Below are 22852 nucleotides of genomic sequence, written 5' to 3'. Positions count from 1 at the left end.
GCCTGTAGCTCTTACCCAATCCTCTATCTCATATTTGGGGTCCCTGTGAGGCCCCTGCTGGACAGACTTGCCCAATTCCTCTAAAATACAAAACTTCCACTGGTGGAATAGTTTCTGTGAAGTTTGGTGAGTTTTTGAGCATGTTAAAGCCCCCGAATCAGGATACAACAGGGTCCCCGTCGACCCTGGGTGAGTGCCCCGGCCCCAATAAAGCCACCTTACTGACTCCTTCTGCACACTTCGGTTAAACCAGTGCAGCTTCTCTCTGCAGCCACAGTGATAAATCCACCAGTCCTGCCAACATTCCCGTTTATCTCTGGTTTCCTCTGTGTTTGTAACCACCTCCTGTTTTGTCATGTCTCCTGTATTTTCATGGCCCTATGCTAAAAAAGAAAGCTTTGGTCCCACTTTAAAATATCAATCAGCTCCAATTTGTCATAAACAATTGATTTAAGTTCATTCATCTCAAGTTAAAAAGTTGCATGAAGTTGACTTGAGTTGAATCAACTTAAATCAGTTGCTTGCAACAAGTTGAAGCAATGTTTTTGAGTAAGTCCATGATTTTCTATTTTCAGCGTCTATAAGTAAGCTAATTTATAAACTGGGCTGCACAGCGGTGCAGGAGTTAGTACTGTCGCCTCACACCAGGAAGGTTGACCGCTCCCCTGTCAGGGCCTTTCTGTGCAGAGTTTGCAGTTTCTCCCCGTGCATGTGTGGGTTCTCTCTGAGTACTCCAGCTTCCTCCCACCACCAAAGACCTGCTCGTTAGGTTAATTGGTGACTATAAGTTTGACTGAGGTTAGCAAAGTTTCCAGGTCGTATACAAACCCCGACACTCATAATTCGCATCTATAGACAGTTTCACTCCTGTCCCTACAACCCACATCCTGGGGGGCGGTACAAAAGATGCGACAACCATATAGGCATACCTTTCAAAATAAAAGCACATCATAAGGTTTTGCCACACATTGTTTTGCCAGGCATTTAAGGAGTGAGCTGAGCTCTGCACAAGTAGACAGAAAAACAATCATAACTGTCCCTCTAGGAGTTGGCTCCTCGTGTCTATGTGGTTAAAAACAATGAACGTGACGGTAAAGTTCACACTGTAAAGTTCCCCATCTGCATTATCAGACTGTGAATGATGGCACTAATGTTGACATTCATGTGTGAGGGGAAACGAAGGCATTCAGGCTGTCATTTAGCATCAGGAACCATGAATAATCCTAGATTTACATGTTTCCTTATTCAGTTTGAAGGTAAAGCAGGTCTGTGTCCAAACAGGAGGTTAACGACCTTTAGCTCAACACGGTACAAACATCTCCACTGAAACAGAAACCGTTTAAATGTAAAATAGTAGGATTTTAAAATGAGTGCTGTGTTTTCGCCCCAGTCAGTCTCTCTGATGGAACAGCCAATCAGAGACGACCGTCCATGCACTGTTGTCGATGAAGTTAATCAAACAAACTGCAGCTTTAAATACTGTCAGTGTCTTTAGGCTCATAGAAACATGGAGAGACGTGATCACGGTGAGGGTGGCTGCAGATAATTGGCGTCTCTGTAGGGAAATTGTAATCAGCACAGCCACAGGGTTCAAACGCAGCCCCTGGCCTTTTGACCTTTTCATTGGCGCCCGTAGCAGAGCTAGGAGGAGAGAGAATAAGACGCTGGCTGCGTACCTGTTGTACGTGGTCAGAAAAGCCAGAGGTGTGATCTTCAGCTTTAAAAGAGAGAGAGGGAACCATAGAAACCCGCGGCAGGCTCAGACAGAAGGTGGAGGCGCTGTCATGTGCCCATTTTCGTCTGAGCAGTCGTCTCGCTGTTCACACCAGAAGCACATTTCACCTCCCTGACGACGAGCTGCTGCTCTGCTCTTTTCTCATCACATGTGCGCCTGATCTCTATCATCATCTCTGCCTCCCGTGTTTGCTGTTGTGGGTGGCATGTCTGCCCATCTCTGCTTGACTGAAAAATACGTGGAGCTGTGCTCATTTAAAGGTGCAATACGCCGAGTTTTACCGTTAAAATGTCTGTATTAATGCAGGAAACGGCTAGATTGGTACTTAGGTTACCTGAAATATTTTCAACAGATTTCCATGCCAGAGGAATTCTGATTTTTAAAAGCTGCAGAAAGACGTGTGTCATCCATCTTTACGTGTTTATTGTTGCTGTGGAAACATCTGATGTTCTGTCAAAGAATAACCTGCTGGAGGACGCCGTCGTTCTGCCGCTGTATTCCATCTGTGTTTTGTGTTGCTTTCTAGTGATTGATTATTCTCTGCCATCAGTGGCTTGTTCTATTGCCATGCTCTCTCCATAACTTATTAGGTCTGCATCGCTCCAACCCTGACCACTGTAATGGTGTGGCCCCAGTAGACATTTCCAAGCGGAGTAGAGACACACAGTTCAGCTTCACACGGCCCCTGTGCTCACTTTAGTTCTAATTTGAGGAATCTTTTCAACTAAAACTCCTTAAAGTGTAGTTAAAGGACACTAAACCTCTGCTGCAAAGCTGCTAAAGCAGTTGTTCTGATCAAAATCTTCACTAACACCATAAAGACTCAAATCTGTGGTACAGGATTTATTACATGTTCGTCTTCAAGGTAGTGATGGGTCATGTGCAAAAGCTGCGACTCTGAGAGCCGATGCTTTGTAGTGAATCAGAAGAGCCGGCTCCCGGTTTTTTTTTTTCCTTTCGCTGCTTAGCTCTCACAGTGCTCAGCCCCAGCTCTAGTCAGAACTTTGTTCTGAAGGGCCAGTATGGCGGCCATGCAGCCAATCACATGTGAGGATAAAGGATTATACCATTATGTGAAAACAGAGAGGGGGGTGTCGCTACCTGATCTGTTCCAGAAACCCAATTTGTACTGTGCATGTGCAAACATACATCTACATCTGCTCGGCATTAATTCTAACCCTAACCAGTGGAATTTAAATGATAAACCTAAGAATGTTTTTTTAATGGAACAACTGCACAAAATTAGACAATTATAAGGCTTCTCATAGAAACACTGAATGCAAAAGGGTTTTCAACACACTAATCATTATTTTTTGCAGAGTTAAGGTTAAAATATAGGGCTACAAAAGATCCTAAATAAAGAGCCATTAGGGAGTCAAAGAGCCAGCTCTCTGAAAAAGAGCCAAACTTCCCGTCACTACTTCAAGGGCAGAACCTTTAAAAAAACATCTTGGAGAATGTTCTGACTTGTCACTTTTGCAGCAGCTTTGGGTACAAATACAAAGATGCATGTGAGTTTTTATTCAGAAGTTCAGTACCTTCAGTACTACTGAACATGAAAATGAATCTCAGCGTTGGTTCATGCAGAACAGGGCAGTCGTACACCTAGTGTGATCAGCCAGCTGATCCCAATTATGCCCGCCAATCACAGCTCTTTCTCTCAACACAGCAGTACATATTAGTATGACGTACTCCTGACTAATCTGTGCTTGCATTAAAGCTGATGCACCACACTGCTGCTGCAGCTCCACCTCCTCCACCCCAGCCTCCTCCTTTATAGACTAAAGCTTCACCTCCTCCACCCCAGCCTCCTCCTTTATAGACTAAAGCTTCACCTCCTCCACCCCAGCCTCCTCCTTTATAGACTAAAGCTCCACCTCCTCCACCCCAGCCTCCTCCTTTATAGTCTAAAGCTTCACCTCCTCCATCCCAGCCTCCTCCTTTATAGTCTAAAGCTTCACCTCCTCCATCCCAGCCTCCTCCTTTATAGACTAAAGCTTCACCTCCTCCACCCCAGCCTCCTCCTTTATAGTCTAAAGCTCCACCTCCTCCACCCCAGCCTCCTCCTTTATAGTCTAAAGCTTCACCTCCTCCATCCCAGCCTCCTCCTTTATAGACTAAAGCTTCACCTCCTCCACCCCAGCCTCCTCCTTTATAGACTAAAGCTTCACCTCCTCCACCCCAGCCTCCTCCTTGATAGCAGATTCATGCTACTATGGATTAATTGCTTTTGCACTAGTTTTATTGTATTCAGTACACATTGTCATTAATGTTTCCATCCATATGGGGCTTTTTATTTTTTAGCCATGCACTTCCTGGAAACCCAGAGAGCATCTTTTTAATAGCAGAGCCTTCTCCACCGAGTAAAACTGTAGCTCCATTTTGCAATAAAATGGTTAAATGTATGCAGAAATGAAGGATATTGTTCCTGTTGACATGGAACAAATGCAGATAAATCTGTCTGATGACAGCCACTGAATCGGGCTCTGGAATTTTTATACCACTATGCCATCATGCTAAAGATGTAAGCATGTTTTTAAAGTATGGGAAGTTTTAGTTGCATCTAAAGATGACTTTACTGTTTTTAGTTAAGTGTCTAAAATACGGGAAAAGGAGCAGACTCTTTGGGAGATGCCTCACGTTTTCATGCAGCTTATACCAGTGGTTCTCAACTGGTTGAGCCTTCGGACCAACCATCAGCTTCCCAATGAAAAATTGCAACCAAAATTGTTGATCTTTTTTGACCAGTCAGGTTTATCTAATGAAAATTATCTCAGTTTGAACCTCAAAAATGCAACATGCTCCAAATCATAGATGAGAGGCAAAGAAAGCTTGTTTGGAAAGAGTTTTATTGACATTTTTGACATGATTTTATTTCCAGGAACACATTCGCGACCCACTTTTGGGTCCTGACCCACCAGTTGAAAACCACTGCCTTATACAATAGCAGAGTCAGTGACAGCATGTGTGTTTGAGCTGTGCAGAGATGAAAACTGAAGGACGGTGTAAAAAAACAGACCTTCTGCTGAAAAAAAGGCGACATTTTGGAGATAGGAGGTTGTGATGTGACATATACGGATTGTTCCCAGTATACAGTGGCCGTATTGATTCTGCTCTCATGTTTCTCTCTCTCTCTCTCTCTCTCTGTGGAGCTGACTCGACCTTCTCTCTCTTCCTCTAGTCTCCTACTTTCCCTCCTCTGTCTCTGTGTATATACGTTTCTTTCTTCCGCTGGTTTTCGGTCTGAACTATAGGTTTTTAAAGGCAGTATAGCGCCATGGCAACAGCTCAGCTGTAACCAAGTCAACTGCAGGCTCCTTTCTGTCTTACTCTTTATTTTTTAGCCCTGAACGTTCTGTATTAGATAAAAAGCGTGAATGTTTGAAGGATCAACACTCAGATATATAGAAAAGCAGCGTAAATAAGCCATTGTGAACAGAGACCAATCTGAGAGAAGCTGCACCCACAGGCAGCGTCTCCTGAATCAATCATAAGCCCACAAGCTCAGGATTAATATTGATAGCCATCATTGATGACTGATTGTTGAATACAGAGATCATTTAAATTCTGTATGAATCAGCCCCACCTCTAATTATTTAGACGTATTCATTTTAATAACATAACTGTGGCGATGATTGTTGTAGTGTTAAGAGCGGGCTTAAGATGTGGTCACTGTTGTTTTGTTTTCTATTTGGTGCTCTGTGTGGGCGGGTCCGTGCTGAAAGAGTTAACACGTATGTGGAACCGTGCAGAGCAGCACGTGCTGAGACAGATGGGGGCGCTGAAGAGTTACAAAGATTTAGAGGAGAGGGGGCGATCAGAGGTGCATGAAGATGAAGTATGTGGAATTTAAGGGTCAGAGGGGACATTTATATAAAGTTTGAAGAGTTGTGACCTGAAAGGGTTGAGTTGACTTGACCTTTGACCTCCAAATGTAATCCAACAGGTCATGCTTGGGTCAGCCTGAGGAAGATGAGAGTAAAAGCATGCTGTTTGAGGAGAAGCATACCTTTGTTCTGATGGTATGGCGTTGAAAACCTCAATAATAAACTCCTCTGCACTCAGGCATGGTGCTCTCATCAGGGACTGCTTGTGTTTTATTTCACTGTGGGGGGAAAGAGACTTAAAAGCTGGTTTGATTGAATTTGGGATGTTTCATTTCCATAAAGTGCAGAAACAAAACTACAGAGAGAGAGCGGGGGATTTCTTCATCAAACCACAGCCGCTGGAGAGAGCGGCGCCTAGAAATGGGATAATTAGTTGTTAGAAAACACAGCTTTAGGGCAGGAATGCTTCACAAATATCCATATTTACATACGCACACATGCTCAGGCGCTCATGCAGCACTTCTGCTCTTTAGGCCATGATTTATGCGAGAGTGAATTAATCTTATCTGTCAATCACTGCAGCGGCGAGGTTTTGCACTGGACAGATGAAGTTTGTCCTCGCTGTGATTTCATCATCATCTGTAATTAAGAGTGAATTATTTTGATGCTCCTTCGTTGTGATTGGTGGGCTTTCAGCTGTCACTCCCTGCAGGCTCGGTGGGATCCTGAATGAGCAGAGTGGAGGTCTCTGATTATTTATGTGCTGCTTCAGAGATTTAGAATCCATCTGGATCTCCAAACCGGTGCCGCCCTGCTGCTGACCCGCACCCTCACAGCTGTCTGTGTGCAGCACTTAGAGGCAAAGACCAGTGAACCCACCAGGACAATAATGCGGCTCGTATCGGTTTGTTATGAACCCTGCAAATAAAAGAACATATGATCTAAAATCTAAAGGACCCAACTGAAAAATCTAGAGGGTGTTCTCAAAGGCTGTTCATCTGCTGATGCAGAGATATGTGTAACACCTGTTACTCTTAGGCAATGAAATTCCTAAAATGATTGTAAATCTCATTACTTAGATGCTCTGTGGTCCTTTTAAACTATCCTGGTAAAGCTGCTGATGCACAGGGGGGAGGACCGGTGTTTCCTAGCGTAGCGTCTTCCTGCTCAGACGTTGGACATGTGAAGTAATCTGTCAGACATTTCACTCTTTGAAACTTCATTCTGCATATTTTCATTTACCTCTCCATCCAAAGCCAGATCGGTTTTCCTCTTAAGGGTTTGCCACCAGAATTCCTGTTTTACGTCAAAATAAAAGCTGGGTTTCTAACCCGACAGGAAGTAAAGTGCTCTAGTCTTCAGTAGCACAGATTCCACATTAGAAGCACACTGAAAACAGCTGTTTCTGAGGAAGTCTCTTAGCTAAAGTAAGAAGATGTTTTAGGGCCACTTTAGCCCTCAGCCGTCACCAGGGACATTTTTGTCCATTTGGGTGAATGTCTCCTCTTTCTCTGCTCACCATGTTGGCTGTGTTCGTGCATATGGTCTCACTTTTTAGCAGCAAAGTTTCTTTCTACGCACATTTTTAAATTCACATTTCAATTCCTCTCATTGGTCAGGGGAACACTGTGAAACAAATTTTACCACCCTTTAAAGCCATTAAGGACAAAAATGTCCACTTCCAACAACCTGCTATAAAAACTTCGCAGATTGATATTTTTTGCTTTTTTTGCATAAATCTCTTAAACAACTTCAGCTGTGCTCAAAACTACCAAACATTCAATCATTTTCAGGATCTTAGCCCTTTAAATGCCAGTGCCCCCCCCCCCCCCCACACACACACACACACTGAGATTACAATACCTTTAGCTAGAGTATTATATGGGTTGGTAATTCCTGCCCAGTTTTCTTTTCTATCAATATTTTTTATTGTTGATTGTTTTTATTGATTTTTAAAAATGTTTATTGACCTTTTTTTTCTTCTCTCTGCTGTCCCAGGTTTTTTTAACACTTGGTTTTGTTGTGTCTCTTCAGAGTGTCCCTTCACTTACACTGCTCTGTTCTGCATCAATAAATTATAAAGAAAAAATAAAAGAGGAGATCTTTCTCTAAGCTGGGGCGATCCAACCAGTGTTTCCAGTCCAGCTGCTCATGAATGTATGATGTCAAACACTTTTGACTTTATAAAGCCAGAATTTATGATTTTTTAACTCTGGATATTTTATTTTATTTTATATTTTCTAGATGTATTTCCTCAGTAATGAGGTTTCAGACCACACTGATGTAACGATGCAGCACAAATGTAAAGAATTTAAATGTCAACGTGGTCAGATACATTTCTTTGTCCATTTATCCTGATGGGACTAAGATCCAAACATTCATGCTCTGTATTTTTGAAAGAAAGCAGCAGGGTACTACCTGCAGCCACAGTGATGTAAACCAGCCCCCCACTGCTCCTTAATCTCTCATGTTACTGTAAAAACTGTCAGACAGCTCAGTGGACCAGTCACAGTCATCTAAACCCTGTCTCATCAAACATTCCCATCCTTAAACTGGGTTTTTACACAGAGGAGCATCGGTGTGAGCTCCTGAATGCTGTCACATGAGTCATTTTGTACATGCCCTCCTGCATGCCTATGAATATGTTCCAGTGTATTTAAACAGCGTGTTTGACAGATAGAGTCGTCAGCTCTGACTCAGACTTTCAGGCCATCCTGGTGTAGCAGTGAAGCTTTTATTGAAAGAACCAAACTTAAAGTAGCATCAGAAACACGTCTTTGACTTCTTTTGTCTCTCACCCAGAACAACGGCTTGTTCTCATATCCTCAGCATGGACGTGGAATTGTGCTTTTAGATTTTATAAAATCAGTAAATACCTGGGGTTCAACATGGGATCATTTGGCCGCTCTAGCTGTGAAAGACACTTCAGGGATTGGAGTGGAAATCTGGAGTAAATTTTTAACCCTTTTTGTCGTCTCTCATCCAGACTGCGAGCCAGAAGAAGTGTCAGACTGGTCCTTCGATGAAAACTGTCTCTTCTGCTGCTTAAGACGTGAGAGAGTCAAGGTAAGAGACCAAAATCCTCGCTTTTTTCTTTATCTGGAGTTTTCCTACGCTGACGAAATGCACGCTGTAGCATAACTCTACACCAGGGTTGCTCAACCCAGCTCGATCAAAGAGCCAAAATGCTGAAAAATAACTTTGAAGGAGCCAAAATCTAAATGGGGAAAAGTGGCAAAAACAGATTAAAGTGGCAATAAAAATCATTTAAATTTGGCAAAAATGGAGAGAAAAGTGGAAAAATGGTCAGAAAGTAGCAAAAAAGGGTGAGAATTTCCAAAAATGTGAGTTACAGGTGGCAAAAAATGGTCAAACAGTGGCAAAAACACTGGAAAAAATGAGTGAAAAGGAGATAAGAATGGCAAAAATGGGCAAAAAAATATGAAATGGTATTTAATGACAAAGTGTGGCTTAAATGGATGAAAAGTGGCAAAAAAAAAAAGTGAAAAAGGGCCAAAAATGGGAAAAAAGTGGAAAAAATAGGCAAAAAGAGGAAAAAAAGGGTATTTAATGACAAAAGGTAGCTTTAATGAGCACCTGTGAAAAAGGGCCACAAAGCCCAAAAAGCCACAGGTTGAGCATCGCTGCTCCACACTCTCATTGTTGTTATCGGAGCTGTTTGCTGGATCAGAGTTAGTGGCTGAGTTATTAGGATGTTATTAGGCTTTAAACTTTGTATTTTGGTATAAAATTATGTTACAGTGGTTCCCAAACTGAGGGTCGGGACCCCCTGGGGGGTCGTGGGATGCCTTCCAAGAAGTAGAGTATTTTTAAATGTTTTTAAGTTGTATGTTTTGCACATTTCTGTAAAAATATATGCATAAAATAGTTTCAATTAAAAAACAAAATCATGGTCATTTATTCAGATTTATGCTGAAATTTAAAAAGTCCCCACATGGCGATTCTTGAAAGTGCATGGCTGTGTTCACAGTCTTCGGGGGTCCTTGCTCTTCATCACTGTTATTTTGGGGGTCGCGGGCTGAAAAGTTTGGGGACCCCTGTGATATTAGACCCTGAACAGTTTTGGATTCATGCTTGACTGATGCTGTTTGGAGGTCATGGTTCTGGTGGCGAATAGTCCTGTCTTAAGAGGAAAAGCGTCTAAACTCATCACAGCCAGGCTGAAATAACAGCAGATAGGACAGACTGTAAACGTTAACGCTGTCAGCTCTTCTTAGAGGACCTCCAGTTCTTCATCTGGACTTTTTGTTTCTGTTTTCCTGTTGACTGAGAAATGAATGGAACCGTGACCTCTGAACCGATTCACCCCTGATGGCTAGAATAAAAGAGGAGACTGAGAAAAATAAGAACTTCACGATGGCGGCATGTTTGACCAAGAGGGGGAGGGGCTGATGGCTTCACTGTCTGTCGGTTCATAAACCTGCCATGAATAGAACTTCTTCTACATTTCCCTGCAGAACTCTGAAGGTCTCAGCTTTCTCCCTCCGTATTTCTGATGTGAAGGAGAGTCCTTCCTTTCCTCGTTTTGTGGTTTTGTCCATCGCCATTTTTAAGCTTTTTTGTTTGGAGCTCCGCATCTTTGTCTCCCATCCTCCTCCTCCTCCTCCTCACTGCTTGTTATTTGTGTTGTTCAACCATCGTGGTCTTGACCCCAATTTAGCTTATGAAAGGAGAGAAAGCAGTAATGATTTGGAGGTTTGTGTGCATGTATATGTGCGGTGTGGATGTAAGTGCAGGCTGGAGGAGGAGGATGGTGACATGGGTGTAAATTAGTGAGACTGCCTCCTCTTAAGAGTTCCTCATCGGCTAAAAAGTGATGAGAGCAGAATAATAATGGGTTTGGAGGACCCGATACTACTTAAACATACATGCAAACATAGAAGCACAGCAGTGGCATCACACTTCCTGCTCTGCAGGAGACAATGCATCCATTATTCTGACGTTAACAAACAGAACTAGAAATCAGGAACAGTGGGATTGATATGGTGTCCTTTTTACACATTAATTAGACAATAATGAGCTAAAATGGGTATCTGATATGAAAGTCTGACAGCATTTATGTTTAGGATGACATGGTAGGGGTGGGCTTCTAGTTTAATGACTGTGCCGTTCTAATGACGCTATCCACAGCTTCAGAGCTCTTCCAGAACATTTTCTAGTGAGCCTGGATCTTCGCTGCCTTTCCAGGGTCTTTAAAGATAAAATCCACACCAGTCATTCCACAGGTCTTCTGAGCCCAGTGGACTATTTCTTTAACCTGAAATCTGCTAAAATACCAGTTTCTAACTTTTTTCCTGCAGAGATGTAATGTTCTACACAGCTAGATCATTTAAGTGTCATTTCTTTGCAGAATAGTTTACAAAAAAATTCAACTTTCCTTATTTTCCTTATTTCTTAATCAAAAAAAGAATGAGATCAAAATCATCACTTCCTTTAATACATGTTGAGATTGCAATATGACTCAAAATAGTCACAACTAGAGATGTTTTCAGAATTATCCAGACTGTTTCACCTCCTGAGACCCTGCAAGCACACATGAGCACGCTTTCCTACGGATTAATAAAAATAATAATGATGATATGAAATAATAAAATTAACATTGATAATAATAATGCAATTGACATTATTATTATTGTTAATAATAATACTATTATTAATACATAAAAAATCATACAAATTAATGACAACAACAACAATAATAATGATAATAATAATAATGCAATTGACATTATTATTATTGTTAATAATAATACTATTATTAATACAAAAATAATAATAAAAATTAACAACAGCAACAACAACAATAATAATAATAATAATAATAATAATAATAATAATATAAAATTAAAAAATTAACATTGATAATAATGCAATTAATATTATTATTGTTAATAATAATAATACTTTTAATAATACAAATAATAATAATAATTTAAATAATAATAATAATAATAAATAATAATGATAATAATAAAATAATAAAAATAATAATATAAAATAAAAACTTTGATAATAATAATGCAATTAATATTATTATTATTGTAAATAAAACTACAAAAATAATAATTTACAACAATAATAATAATTATTATTATCATTATTTTAATCATCATAATAAATAATAATAATATCATAATTATTATTTATTATTATAATAGTTAGTATTATTTTTTTAAATATTATTATTATTTAGTTATTATTGTTAATAAATTGTAATAATAATAATAATAATAATAATAATAATAATGGTTATTATTTTTTATTAATATAGAAAATAAAGATAATATGAAATAATAACATTAACATTGCTAATAATAAGAATACAATACACATAAATTCTGCTAATTTTTCTCAAAAATTGTAATGTCATAATAATAATAATAATAATAATCATAATAATAACAATAATAATAATAACAATGATTATGATGATGATGATGATGATTAGTAGTAGTAGTAGTAGTTTAAAATGATAAGAATTATATTTATATAAAATAAAAAATAATAACAATAATAATAATAATAATAATGATAATAATAGTAATAAAATAATAATAAAAGTAATACTACTACCACTACTACTATTACTACTACTACTACTACTACGACGACTACCACTACTTTAATAATAATAATAATAACATTTATTATTATTATTATTATTATTATTATTATTATGACATTTAAATTTTTGAGAAAAATGACCAGAATTTCTGTAAAAGTTTGAGTAAGTTTGCTTGAGAATTCACTTTGAAATTTTCAAGAATTTTCTTGGGGTGTTTGGACATTTTTTTTTTTTTGGTCCAGAAAACATTGCTGAACAGCTATGGGAATATGTGAAGACATTTTAGGGTATTTTGAAGTAATTTTTGCAATTATTTCTGGTGATGTCTTGAAAATTTTTTTAAGCATTTGAGGGATTTTTCCTGTTTTGGAACTCTGGTCATTTTAAAGGGGATTTTCCAAGACTCCCAGAACTTTTAGAGGAAATTTAACTTCATATCAGGCCTGACTGACTGAAGCACCCACCTACCAACAGATAACATACACTCACAGTGTTAAAAACATATAAAAATACAATTTTCTGTGTTGTACAGCAAGATAAGTCTGTTATACAGACATAATATTTAGGTCAAAACTACGTCCTGTTCACAGACAGGGTTTAGGTTTTTAAGAATCAGGTCCTACTGGTCTGAAATAAGACAAAGAACTGAAAATGAATCACAAACCAAAACTCAGGTCTCAGGAGGTTAAGCAACCCAATGTTTCAGCCGTTACTATAATCTAGAAATATTCATTGCTTGTATTTGTTAAAAAAACACAAAAGACAAGGACCCTACATAATGGTAGAGTTAATTTCAGTACTGGGGGGCACAGACATTTCATTTAGACAACAGGGGGCTGTGTTAGAAGCAGCAAAAGGGGCATGATGTGTCAGCTCTAAGAACCTAGGATTGTCTCAGCTTGCACAGCTTTGGAACGGCGATAGTTTGGTCAGATTCAGGTCAGTCATCAGGCAGAACCATCTTTCAAAGCCTGATTCAATCGTTTCCATTCAAAGAATCCCTGGACCTATCGGAGTCTTTGAGGAGAACAAGTCTGTAGCTGCAGGCGTGGTTTAGCCTGAGGATGTAGCTATAGCGGCAGTTTGATCAAATCAGACCACATTTCTTTATGTGCAAAAAACCACACTGAAAACTTTTCTGGCGGAAAGATGTTTTTGCTCTTCTTCTGAGCGGCTTCAACAACAGTGTAATTTACCGCCGACTCCACTGATGAGCTCTGATTGGCCCCTAACCCTCAGATCCTAGTATGTCCATTTTGAGGACATTCATCGTTTTTATCATTATTATTTTGAGTTGATAGTCACATGTTTATAGGTTGAGGCATCAAATTTGGCCAAAGTTTTTTTTTTTTTCTAAAAAAAAAAAAAAGGTTGCCCATAGAACTCTACTGACTCCAAATAGCTCCTTCCATCCTTGTTTGTCCAAAATCTGGACAATAGCCTTCCATTAAAGACAGGTTTTTTGACTGTGTGTCTATGGCACCAAAACAACATACAGCAACCTTTTCTATGCAGTCACTTGATCACCAGGGCTCTAAATTTCACCAGCGCACCATTTTAACACCTTCATGCAGGACTTCTTCCCTGGACTCAGAGTGTTTGAAGCCCTATTTCACCCACTAAACATCATCAGAATTAAATGAAACGATTGGTGCCACTAAATATGGATGTCTGAGAGTGAGCTACATGTGTAAGGGAAAGTGTGTGTGTTCCTATGTGTGTGCTCGGGTGTGAATCTGCGTCTATGTTTACAGTCAGACATGCTGTAAGTGGAGTGTTTACAGTCCAAAATGCTACTTCTGAGTTCTGCAGCCTGGGACTAAGAAAGGGGGACATTTGGACAATTTCAACTTTGCCCTCACTTTATAGCAAGTGGATGGACATGCATGAGGATGCATGGGTCCTTTCCCTCAATAGGAGAGAATATATCATATCTCAAACATGCAGTAAATTTATATATGAGCGTAATCATGGTCACATTTTGGTTAGAGGTGGAAATGCGCGTGTTGGTGATTCATATCCTACATATTTCCTCTGATTTTATATGCCCTTAAAATAAACCTAACATGAACAAATGCATTCGCTGGCATATGATTCGCTGGCATATGGTAGAGGAGGAGGAGGCTGAGAAAAGGATGGTAAAACTGGCGTGTTTTTGGCTCTGATAGACTCATCTGTTTAGCATGGACGCTATCTCACTGAATCACAGTCATAGGCATAGGGGACAATAACTGGCATTAAAAGGGTGTAACACTGATTTTTTTATTATTATTATTATTTTTTTTTTTAGTTGTCAGGGTTATGTTGTTGAAGAGATTTGAAGCAGCGAAAGTAAAAAAAATGTTGGAAAATGATTCTTTTGTTAACACCTTTGTGCATGTCCGATTTCTGGACAAACAAGGACAGATGGAGCTAAAAATGACAAGGGAGCGAGGGTTAATGCATGTGACAGCCTGAATAAGTGTCCAATCACCCTCTGAGTTTTTAAAGGTTAGCCCCTCCCTAACACCCTCTATGGATGTAGTAGATTCCTGCAGCAGATATGGGACACGCTCATGTCCTGTCTGAGGTGTTTGAAGGTTTTCATCGACTAAAACTCTAAATGTGAAAGGGTGAAAATGAGACTTAAGGGACTAAAATGTAGTATGTACATTTTCACAGCAAAAATTGTTCAGGAGCAAGAAAAGAGAGATGTTAGGTCAGGAAATAGAGAACATCTCAACCATGAGAATATTTTTAGCCACTTTTTCTTTCCATTTCCTTTTTTATTTTTGGGATGTGATTGAACAAGAAAATGAGGAGGGGAAGGAAGTCAGGAGGGGCGTCCTTCCCTCAGCCGTTGCTTGTTTTTCAACTTGACCCTGGTCCAACCTCTGAGGTCAGCCATCTGTCTCCTAAAAACATCCTTGCATCGCCACCACCCCCCTCACTCAACCCCCATCTGTCTCTCTGTGCTCGCCGTTACACAACCATGCCAACACTCGAACAAAAGCGCTACAAACTTCTGTTTCGTACAGTAATTGTAGATAAGATTTGAAAAAACACACATCCAAATCAATCAGCTGAGCAAAATCAATTAAACAAAGCCCAACAGAGACTGCTGGTATCTCTTCAGCTGTATTGTCTGACTGGTCAATAATCATGTTAGCCATTCTGAGCATGCAAATTATAATAAGACCAAATTTGCAGCAGGCTTAATTATATTCCTCTTCTCCCTCAACACAATTTCCATCTTTTATTCATCCTTTAGGGCTTGAAAGCTCTCTCCGTCTCCCTGTTATTACCCTCTGCTTGTTTGTGAAATGCCAGAGGAGCTTCAGTGGGCGGGAACCATTGATTCATTGATCTGAAGCCGTGCAAACTGCCAGCAGATAGAGAGAGCTGAGGGGGGTTCGAATGAAGAGAGCGAGAGGGACGGTGAAAGCCTCAAAAACACACTCTCCGTTTGTTGCTCCGTCTCTGTTCTTTAATGCGAACAGACACACATACACATGCTCAAAATCCCCGTTTAGTGTTGTAAAGACAATGGCAGCACGCTCATTACAACCAACGCCATCAGTGGTGTTAATCCCTCTCTTCCATCCAGGGGCCAAGCTCACATTCCCACTTAGCGGCTATTTCTTTTATCGGAGCAACAACTAAGAAGCAGGCCTGTGCCTTCATTAGGACACAGAGGCATTTCACGGCAGTGTCAAAAACTAACCTATTACACTACAGCAGATTATCATACCAGCACCTAAAAGCCTATCAGACCCATAGAGCCGAATCAACAGGGAGTCCAACAATTCCAAATTTGGGTGCAAAAATGTGAGAAATTGGCATTTTCCGAGGGCCCTTCTAGATCTACTCCAGAGGAGTAGAGCTTTCCTCTAGATCTACTCCAGAGGAGTAGATCTAGAGGAAAGCTGCCTTAATGCCCTCCACCTTTTGTCCACACTATAAAAACTTCCCAAGGCATCTGCAGTTTTTCTTTCTCTCCAGCCTGTTGGCAAGAAACCTTTACTGTCGGCAGAAAGTTACATATCATTACCTACAACTCCACTAACTGAATCCCACTCAGACTTGCCCAGGTTCACCATAAGACCTTCATCAACCACCACTATGAAAGCCATAATGCTACATGTAATGTAGTAGCTATGGCGATTTCACCATGAAACAGGAAGTAGAATTTTAACTGGTATGGAAACTTGACCAGCCATGAAACTTAACAGAGAAACTCCAAGTATCAGCCCAGGACCTACAAAAAGCCTATTGGACCTTTATCAGCAAATCTACAGGAAGAGATAAGATATTCCTTTTATTAGTCCCACAAATTCCAATGTACAGCAGCAAAAAGTAGCATAGACAAAGCAGGCCATTGGCGACAATAACACACTAGAAATAGAGGACAAAAGTAAAAGTTGTGCACACAAGAGCGTTAATAAATACAGAAGGAAAAAGAAGAAGAAGAAAAAGGAAGTTAGCCAGTTAAAATTTTGGCTACAAAATGGGACCAATTGGCCATTTCTATTAAAATATGGTTCACTACTTGGAGAGACCTAATCCATTACTGCAGAGCACTTCCTTATTTCCCTTTAGTTTTGCTTCAATGAAAAAGAAACTCTTGATGTATCTGCACTGTTGTTGTTTCTCTCCAACCTGTTGGCAAAACGCCACTTACTGGCAACAGGAAGTGACTGCTTCTGCAGTATTACCTATATTCCTGATATTAATCAAATCCCACTTAAATTTGCCTAGGTTCACCCAAATACTTGCTTCAACCACAATAATTCTTCAAACAAAAAATGCTGGGGTTGGGTTTTTCTTGCCATGTAACAGGAAGTTGTTTTTTAAGGGACCTGAATGCTTGCCAAAAAATCCAGTGGCAAAAGGAAATAATTCAGAATAATTTTGTCCGTGGGTGTGGCTAAATAGCTTAGTGGTGCCTTCTAATATATTTGAAAAATTCAGCGCCTGCCCCATGTTTGACAGGATAATGAGATTTGGTGGACATATGTAACATCCTAGGACCTTCAAAAAGCCTAGAGACCCCTATCACCCAATCAACAGGAAGTCTGACGTTTACATTTTTAGTACAAAAATGTGAGACACTGGCCATTTTTAAGGGTCCTTTTGTGTAAAACTCAAAATTTGGTTTACAACTAAAAGAGACGTGACCTCTTACCTCAAAAAGCTCTTGTTGTTACTCTCCAAGCTTTTGGTACATTATGAGCTACAGTTCCAATGCTGGGAATCAAATTTAACTCAAATTTGCTCAGGTACATCCTAAGAACTTCTTTCAGCACCACTATGAAAGACATCCATGGCGATTTGTTGTTCGCCATGAAACAAGTGCAATTTTAAGGGGCTTAGAAATCTTGACCATACAGGAAACTTTACAAAGAAAATCTAAGAGAGATGATTGATATGAATTTTAAAAGTGAGTGTGACTACATTGTTCTGTGGTACCACCTGCAGTATTTTAAAAATGGAGCCCCTGCAGCTTGTTTGACTTAGGATTACAAAATTATGTGAAATTAAGGCTTATGTATCATCTCATGACCAACAAAAACCTAATGGATCCATATCACCGAATCAACAGGAAGTCCTCCACTTCAACTTTAGGGTACAACATGTAAGAAACTGACCATTTCTAAGGGTTCCTCGATCAACCTTATATTTTAAAGTTGCGTTATTTCTATTTACTCTTTATTCCTTTACAAAAGAAACTCTTGAAGCATCTACACTGTGTTTTGTTACTCTCAGAACTGCTGGCATGTAGCCCACTACTGGTGACAGGAAGTTGCTGCATCTTCAATATTACCTAAAAATTCTGATGCTGCTAATCTTATCCCACTCAAAATTGCTCAGATTAATCTAACGATCTTCATAAACTTTCACTGAAATGACCACAATGCTGCATCTAATGCTGTGGCCAAAGTGATTTATTTTTGTTCGCCATGTAACAGGAAGTATTTTTCTGGTGTTTAAAAACTTTTACAGCCCTGAAACTTAACCCAAAATTTCCAATGGTAACAGCAGACGACTGATAAGAATTTTTAGGCTTAGTGGTGCCCCCCACCGCTGGCAGGGAGATGCATAATGATAGGACTTACATAAAACCCCCCAGGACCCATCAGGCCAAATCAACAGGAAGTCTGCCATTTGTGACTTTTGGTGCAAATTGTTAGAAACTGTTTATTTCCAGGGGTCCTTCAAGATCCACTCAAATTTTGGTACGAGGAGAGACGTAGTCTGGTTCTGTAAACAGCTGCCTTATTTCCTTTTCCTTATTTCACCACAATCAAGAAAGAAATAAAGCACCTGCTCTATTTCTGTTCCTGCTCTGCCTGTCGGCTGCATGCTAGTGGAAGAGGATCACAGCTGTGTTATTTTCTGAAAAAATCCCCCATATGTTCATAAACTCCTGATGTATTGTTTGTACTTTCACTATTGGACCAGGGCCAGTCACTGGGCACAGATTTGAAAAGTGACTTACTGGGTTGCAGTCCAGCTACTAGATTGTGTTCTGTCGACTTAGAGCACAGACCGCCACTCTTGCTTTGCTCAAATGGGAAAGAAAAAATCATTACAAGCATCTATATTCTTGTAGCACAATCGGCCCATTTCAGGCCCGTGGCTCCAGCGCACAAACATGGCCATGTACCACTGCACAGGGTCAAACAATCAAGACAAACATGAGGGGAGTAGGAGGGAGTGATGCTCTGGACTGTGAGGGGGGCCACCTTCTGAAGGTTCAGGTTTTCACTCAGACATGTTCTGTGTTTGAATGTAGGATCACAGCGTCGAGAACGGCGGAGGCAGCCAGGTGCTGTCGGAGTGTGAAGACTTCAAACAGGAGCAGTCTCGGATCAGCCGGCTGGAGAGACAGGCCCAAGACTTCCTCAATGCTGTGTTCCACAGAAAAGGTAAAGAAAAAGCACAGTCGTTATCAGCTGATTTACTCTATTTTCAGAGTCCATATGGTCATAAATGTCTGAGATATGTTAGGGACGATCACTCAGCAGAGATCAGTCAGACAATCTTTGATTCCAAAGGGAAATCAGTAAATATCAGGAGTGCTCACTCAATTTTAGCTGCTATTACTCTAAACTCTTTTTGCCCTCCAGGACTTTTCATTAATGTGACCAAAACAAAACTATGAAGTTTACCTGAAGGAGTTCTTATTCTCTTTTTTTTTTGTTTGCCCCCTAACGTGCCTAAAAACTCACAAAGCTTTGCACTCGCCGTTACTAAACTCCTCCAGAGTGCTGTTTGACACGTTGTAATCCACCCTGCTAAGATTCATGGTTTTATCAGCATCTTAAAGGTCTCATATTTTACTCTTTTAAAACAAGTTTATATCGGTCTCAGAGGTCCCCAAAACATGCCTGTGAAGTCTGCTGCTGAAAAAACACTCCAGTATCGTATTTCTGCATGTCTAAAAACCCCTCTCTTTTAAGTTGGGAAGGACATCTGGCCAGGGGGCGGGGCTAACTCCCCACATGACATCATGAGGGGAAAATCTGACAACGGCTTGTTTCAGCACACATTTTCTGAAAGGTGGAGAAAGGGAGGAGTGGGAATGGATTTTTCTGGTACTTGAGGGGATTGTGGACAGGACAGGGGCCCATCTTTGTGTTAGAAAAGCCTGAAAAAATGTATTTTACATAATATGTGACTTTTAAGGACTTTCATAAAAGCTACTTCCTTTTTCATGACGAACAAAAAAAAAAAAAAAAAAATACCACGACTAGGTTTTTTTATTTGACTTGAGCACGAGTGGCAGTTGTACAAAACTACAACAAAAAATGACTTTTTTTCATGTTCATATTACATTTCCTTTGGGAAATTATTACTTTCCAAAAATGTAATAAATCCCTGTAAATGTAACAGTTATTACATTTGTATGAATTTATTTTGTTTGTTGAAAAGCTCAGAATTTCAGGTTTGAGCACCTAAAATAACTGATAATTGAAGTTTTTTTAACTCACAAAAGTGTAGTTTACTTATTACTTTTTGGCAATGAGTTTCCATATTTTTGTGAGTAAGCTCAACTAATCTAGTTTTACAGTGGCTACGTCTACATGGGAGCTTTAATTCCCCTTTAATTCTGAATAAAAATTAAATCCTCTTTAAAAAGTCCTTGTAAACACCTAATTTGAATGAAAATGACCTTTCTGAATCAAACTTAAATCTGAAGTGAGTGGCTAGTTTCTTCTGATTTTAAATCCGAACTGAATAATTCCTCCATCATGTAAACGTTCATTCAGCTTTAATTCCGGTCGTTCTGCACATGCTCGTTCCCTTGTCTTCTTCTTCTTCTTGGGTTTTATGGCGGTTGGCATCCATCACTTCGGTGCATTACTGCCCCTCGTTCCCTTGTCCTGTCGCGATGACGCACATATTTTGCGCTAGCGGGCACATATTCCAGGATGGCCGCGCGAAGCAAGCGTTGGAATCGAGCCGAGACAATTTATTTAATAAGAGCCTTGGAAGATACGGATATGATGAAAAGAGTGGATGGACGGAAGCATAACAATGCGGACCTTTCTAGTTTGTTTAGACGTAAATACGTCACGTCCGCCCCCTGTCCAATCAGAACCCTTCCCAACCCCCAGACCTTCAGCAGAATTGAATAAAGGCGATTTAACGTGTTTTCCATGTAAACCTCAATTTGGAATGACTGTTTCCATGTAAACCTAAGGAGAATACTTTAATTCCGAGTTAAAAAACATCATGTAACCGTGGCCAGTGTAGTTTTCATGTGTATTTGACATTTGTCTGAAATTATTATAACTTTTAAAGCTGGCGATTTTAACCTTCCCACAAATGTAACAGCTTTAAGCAAATGTGGTTGTTGTTGCATTTGTGGGAATTTGACTGGGTTTCTAGGAAAGTAAACACCGCTGTCTCTTAAAACTAAGTAAAGATGAAAAAAATAGAATAAAGTGACTTGTACTTCCCTCAGAGTGCCGTTTTAACAGATTGTAATCCACTCTGCTAAGATTATTTGCTCTATTCTGGTAAAACTACTTCCTTTTTCATGGCGAAAAAAAAATAATTGCAATTTTTAAAAGCTGGATGTTTTTATCTTCTCACTGATCTCATGCAGATGTTGAAGTTCATTTGTCAGAATTGTATAATGTTTGCAGCAGGTAACTGCTTTAGGATTTGTGGAAAATCTTTTTTTTTGTGATGATTGGATGTAAAACTGCAGATTTGTGTGTAAATGTTTGTTTCTTTTACGTTTGTGGGCGGTGATGTCTGCAGGTGTTCAGTCACACACTGTCGCTCTGGTCCATCCTTGAAATGTTCAAATCCAGACGACTAGAGACGTTGCTTTGGGCTCCATGTGTGAAAGCTGCTGGGCTTTAGTAACTCAAGACAAGAACAGGCTTCTTGGACTTTTCCCTTAACCCCAACAGGAAGTCCACTGCTGTGATTTAACTAGCCACATCTTGGGTATTTTTTTGGCCTTTTCCAGGGTTATTACTGGACAAAGTCCTCCTCTGGCAATCATTCAATCGACTCCAGCTTTGGTTTACGTCTTAATTATGGTTTAAGAGGCTTTTTCAGACTTCTTAAGCACTCTAAATTGCTTACAAATTGAATTTGTTCCAAATATTTCCAGGTAATTAAACTGGGGACTTTGGGAGCTGGTTTAGTTTAACCTTCAGTGAGTTTTGGAAAAGCTACAGCCTACCAGAGTTGGACCTTGGAGCTTTTACCTCAGGAGGACACAAATCCCCACCCTGATGAGTGATTTTGTGGGACTTTAACACATTTTTGACAGTTTTTGTGAAGCGTAGATAGAACGGGGGACCAGGGATGGATCCCTGAGGGACGCCACATGGAACCTTCTCCAAGTTTTACAACGGGAGCAAAGACGTTCATACCCTCCAGGTAGACCCTAAATTGGTTAAAATCTGGGCCAGAGAGGCCGACCCATTTTTCCGACCTGTGCCATCATTACTTTCAGAGGCCATGTGGGAAACTGTGTACAAGGTCATTTCACTTTCTGCTTTAAAGTGGAGCTGAGGCAGGAAAATAGTGCTGCAGGGGGCGCTGTCTGAGTCGATGAGTTTCTATCAGCTGTTGTCAGTGGTAGGAAGATGAACATCAACCCTCAGGAGGAACAACACAACATCAGCCTTTACTGCAAGACACTAAAGCAACTTAACAAAGAAAAAGTGATTCTCACAGGCAGCTGGGGTCTCTCTGTGGGGGTTTTCAGGAATTTAAAGTGTGACAGAGTGCAAAGGCTGGTGAAACCTGCTCTTTATCTGGTTTGTTTATGAAACTGTGCACCAACACCTTGGTTTCATGGAAGCCCAGACTGCTTAGGCCTTTGGGGTAAGGAACAGTGGGCTCCAAGATCGAAGAACAAGAGCTAACAGCTTGATTTACAGTAAAATCGACTCATTTCCTAAAGGTTTCAAACTTGAAATGTGGTCCTGCATTAACATTTCTAAATGCTGGATGACTCTTGTGTCCATGAATAGACACAAGGCAGAATACTCGCTGAGCTGCCGCCTTCCCCTCCAAACTGAGAGAGTATCTCGTTCTGTCCTGATGCAGGCCGATGCGGAGCGTCAGAGCAGAGCAGAGCTCCGCAGACGGCAGCTTGTGTTGTGTTTTTTCCGGGAGGGTGGGAGGGAGGAAGCACACGTCTGTCCAATCAATGCTCGGCCCCAATCAATCTGGCTTCACTCACACGGGCCG

The 22852-nt window shown here is 40.2% G+C and overlaps 1 protein-coding gene across 1 annotated transcript in view; it reads left to right on the top strand.

Annotated features, from left to right (window-relative positions):
• lcor (ligand dependent nuclear receptor corepressor) overlaps positions 1-22852 on the top strand; it is a 157139-nt gene that overhangs the window by 97289 nt on the left and 36998 nt on the right. Inside the window, exons 3-5 of the mRNA XM_041784163.1 lie at positions 8549-8628; positions 13036-13054; positions 18949-19056. Coding sequence (XP_041640097.1) covers positions 8549-8628; positions 13036-13054; positions 18949-19056 — 207 coding nt within the window. The remainder of the gene's footprint in view (positions 1-8548; positions 8629-13035; positions 13055-18948; positions 19057-22852) is intronic.

The sequence above is a fragment of the Cheilinus undulatus genome, linkage group 4 (genome assembly GCF_018320785.1).
Source record: "Cheilinus undulatus linkage group 4, ASM1832078v1, whole genome shotgun sequence".
In the NCBI taxonomy this organism is placed as follows: Eukaryota; Metazoa; Chordata; class Actinopteri; order Labriformes; family Labridae; genus Cheilinus; species Cheilinus undulatus.
This window is presented reverse-complemented; position numbering and strand designations above follow the sequence as displayed.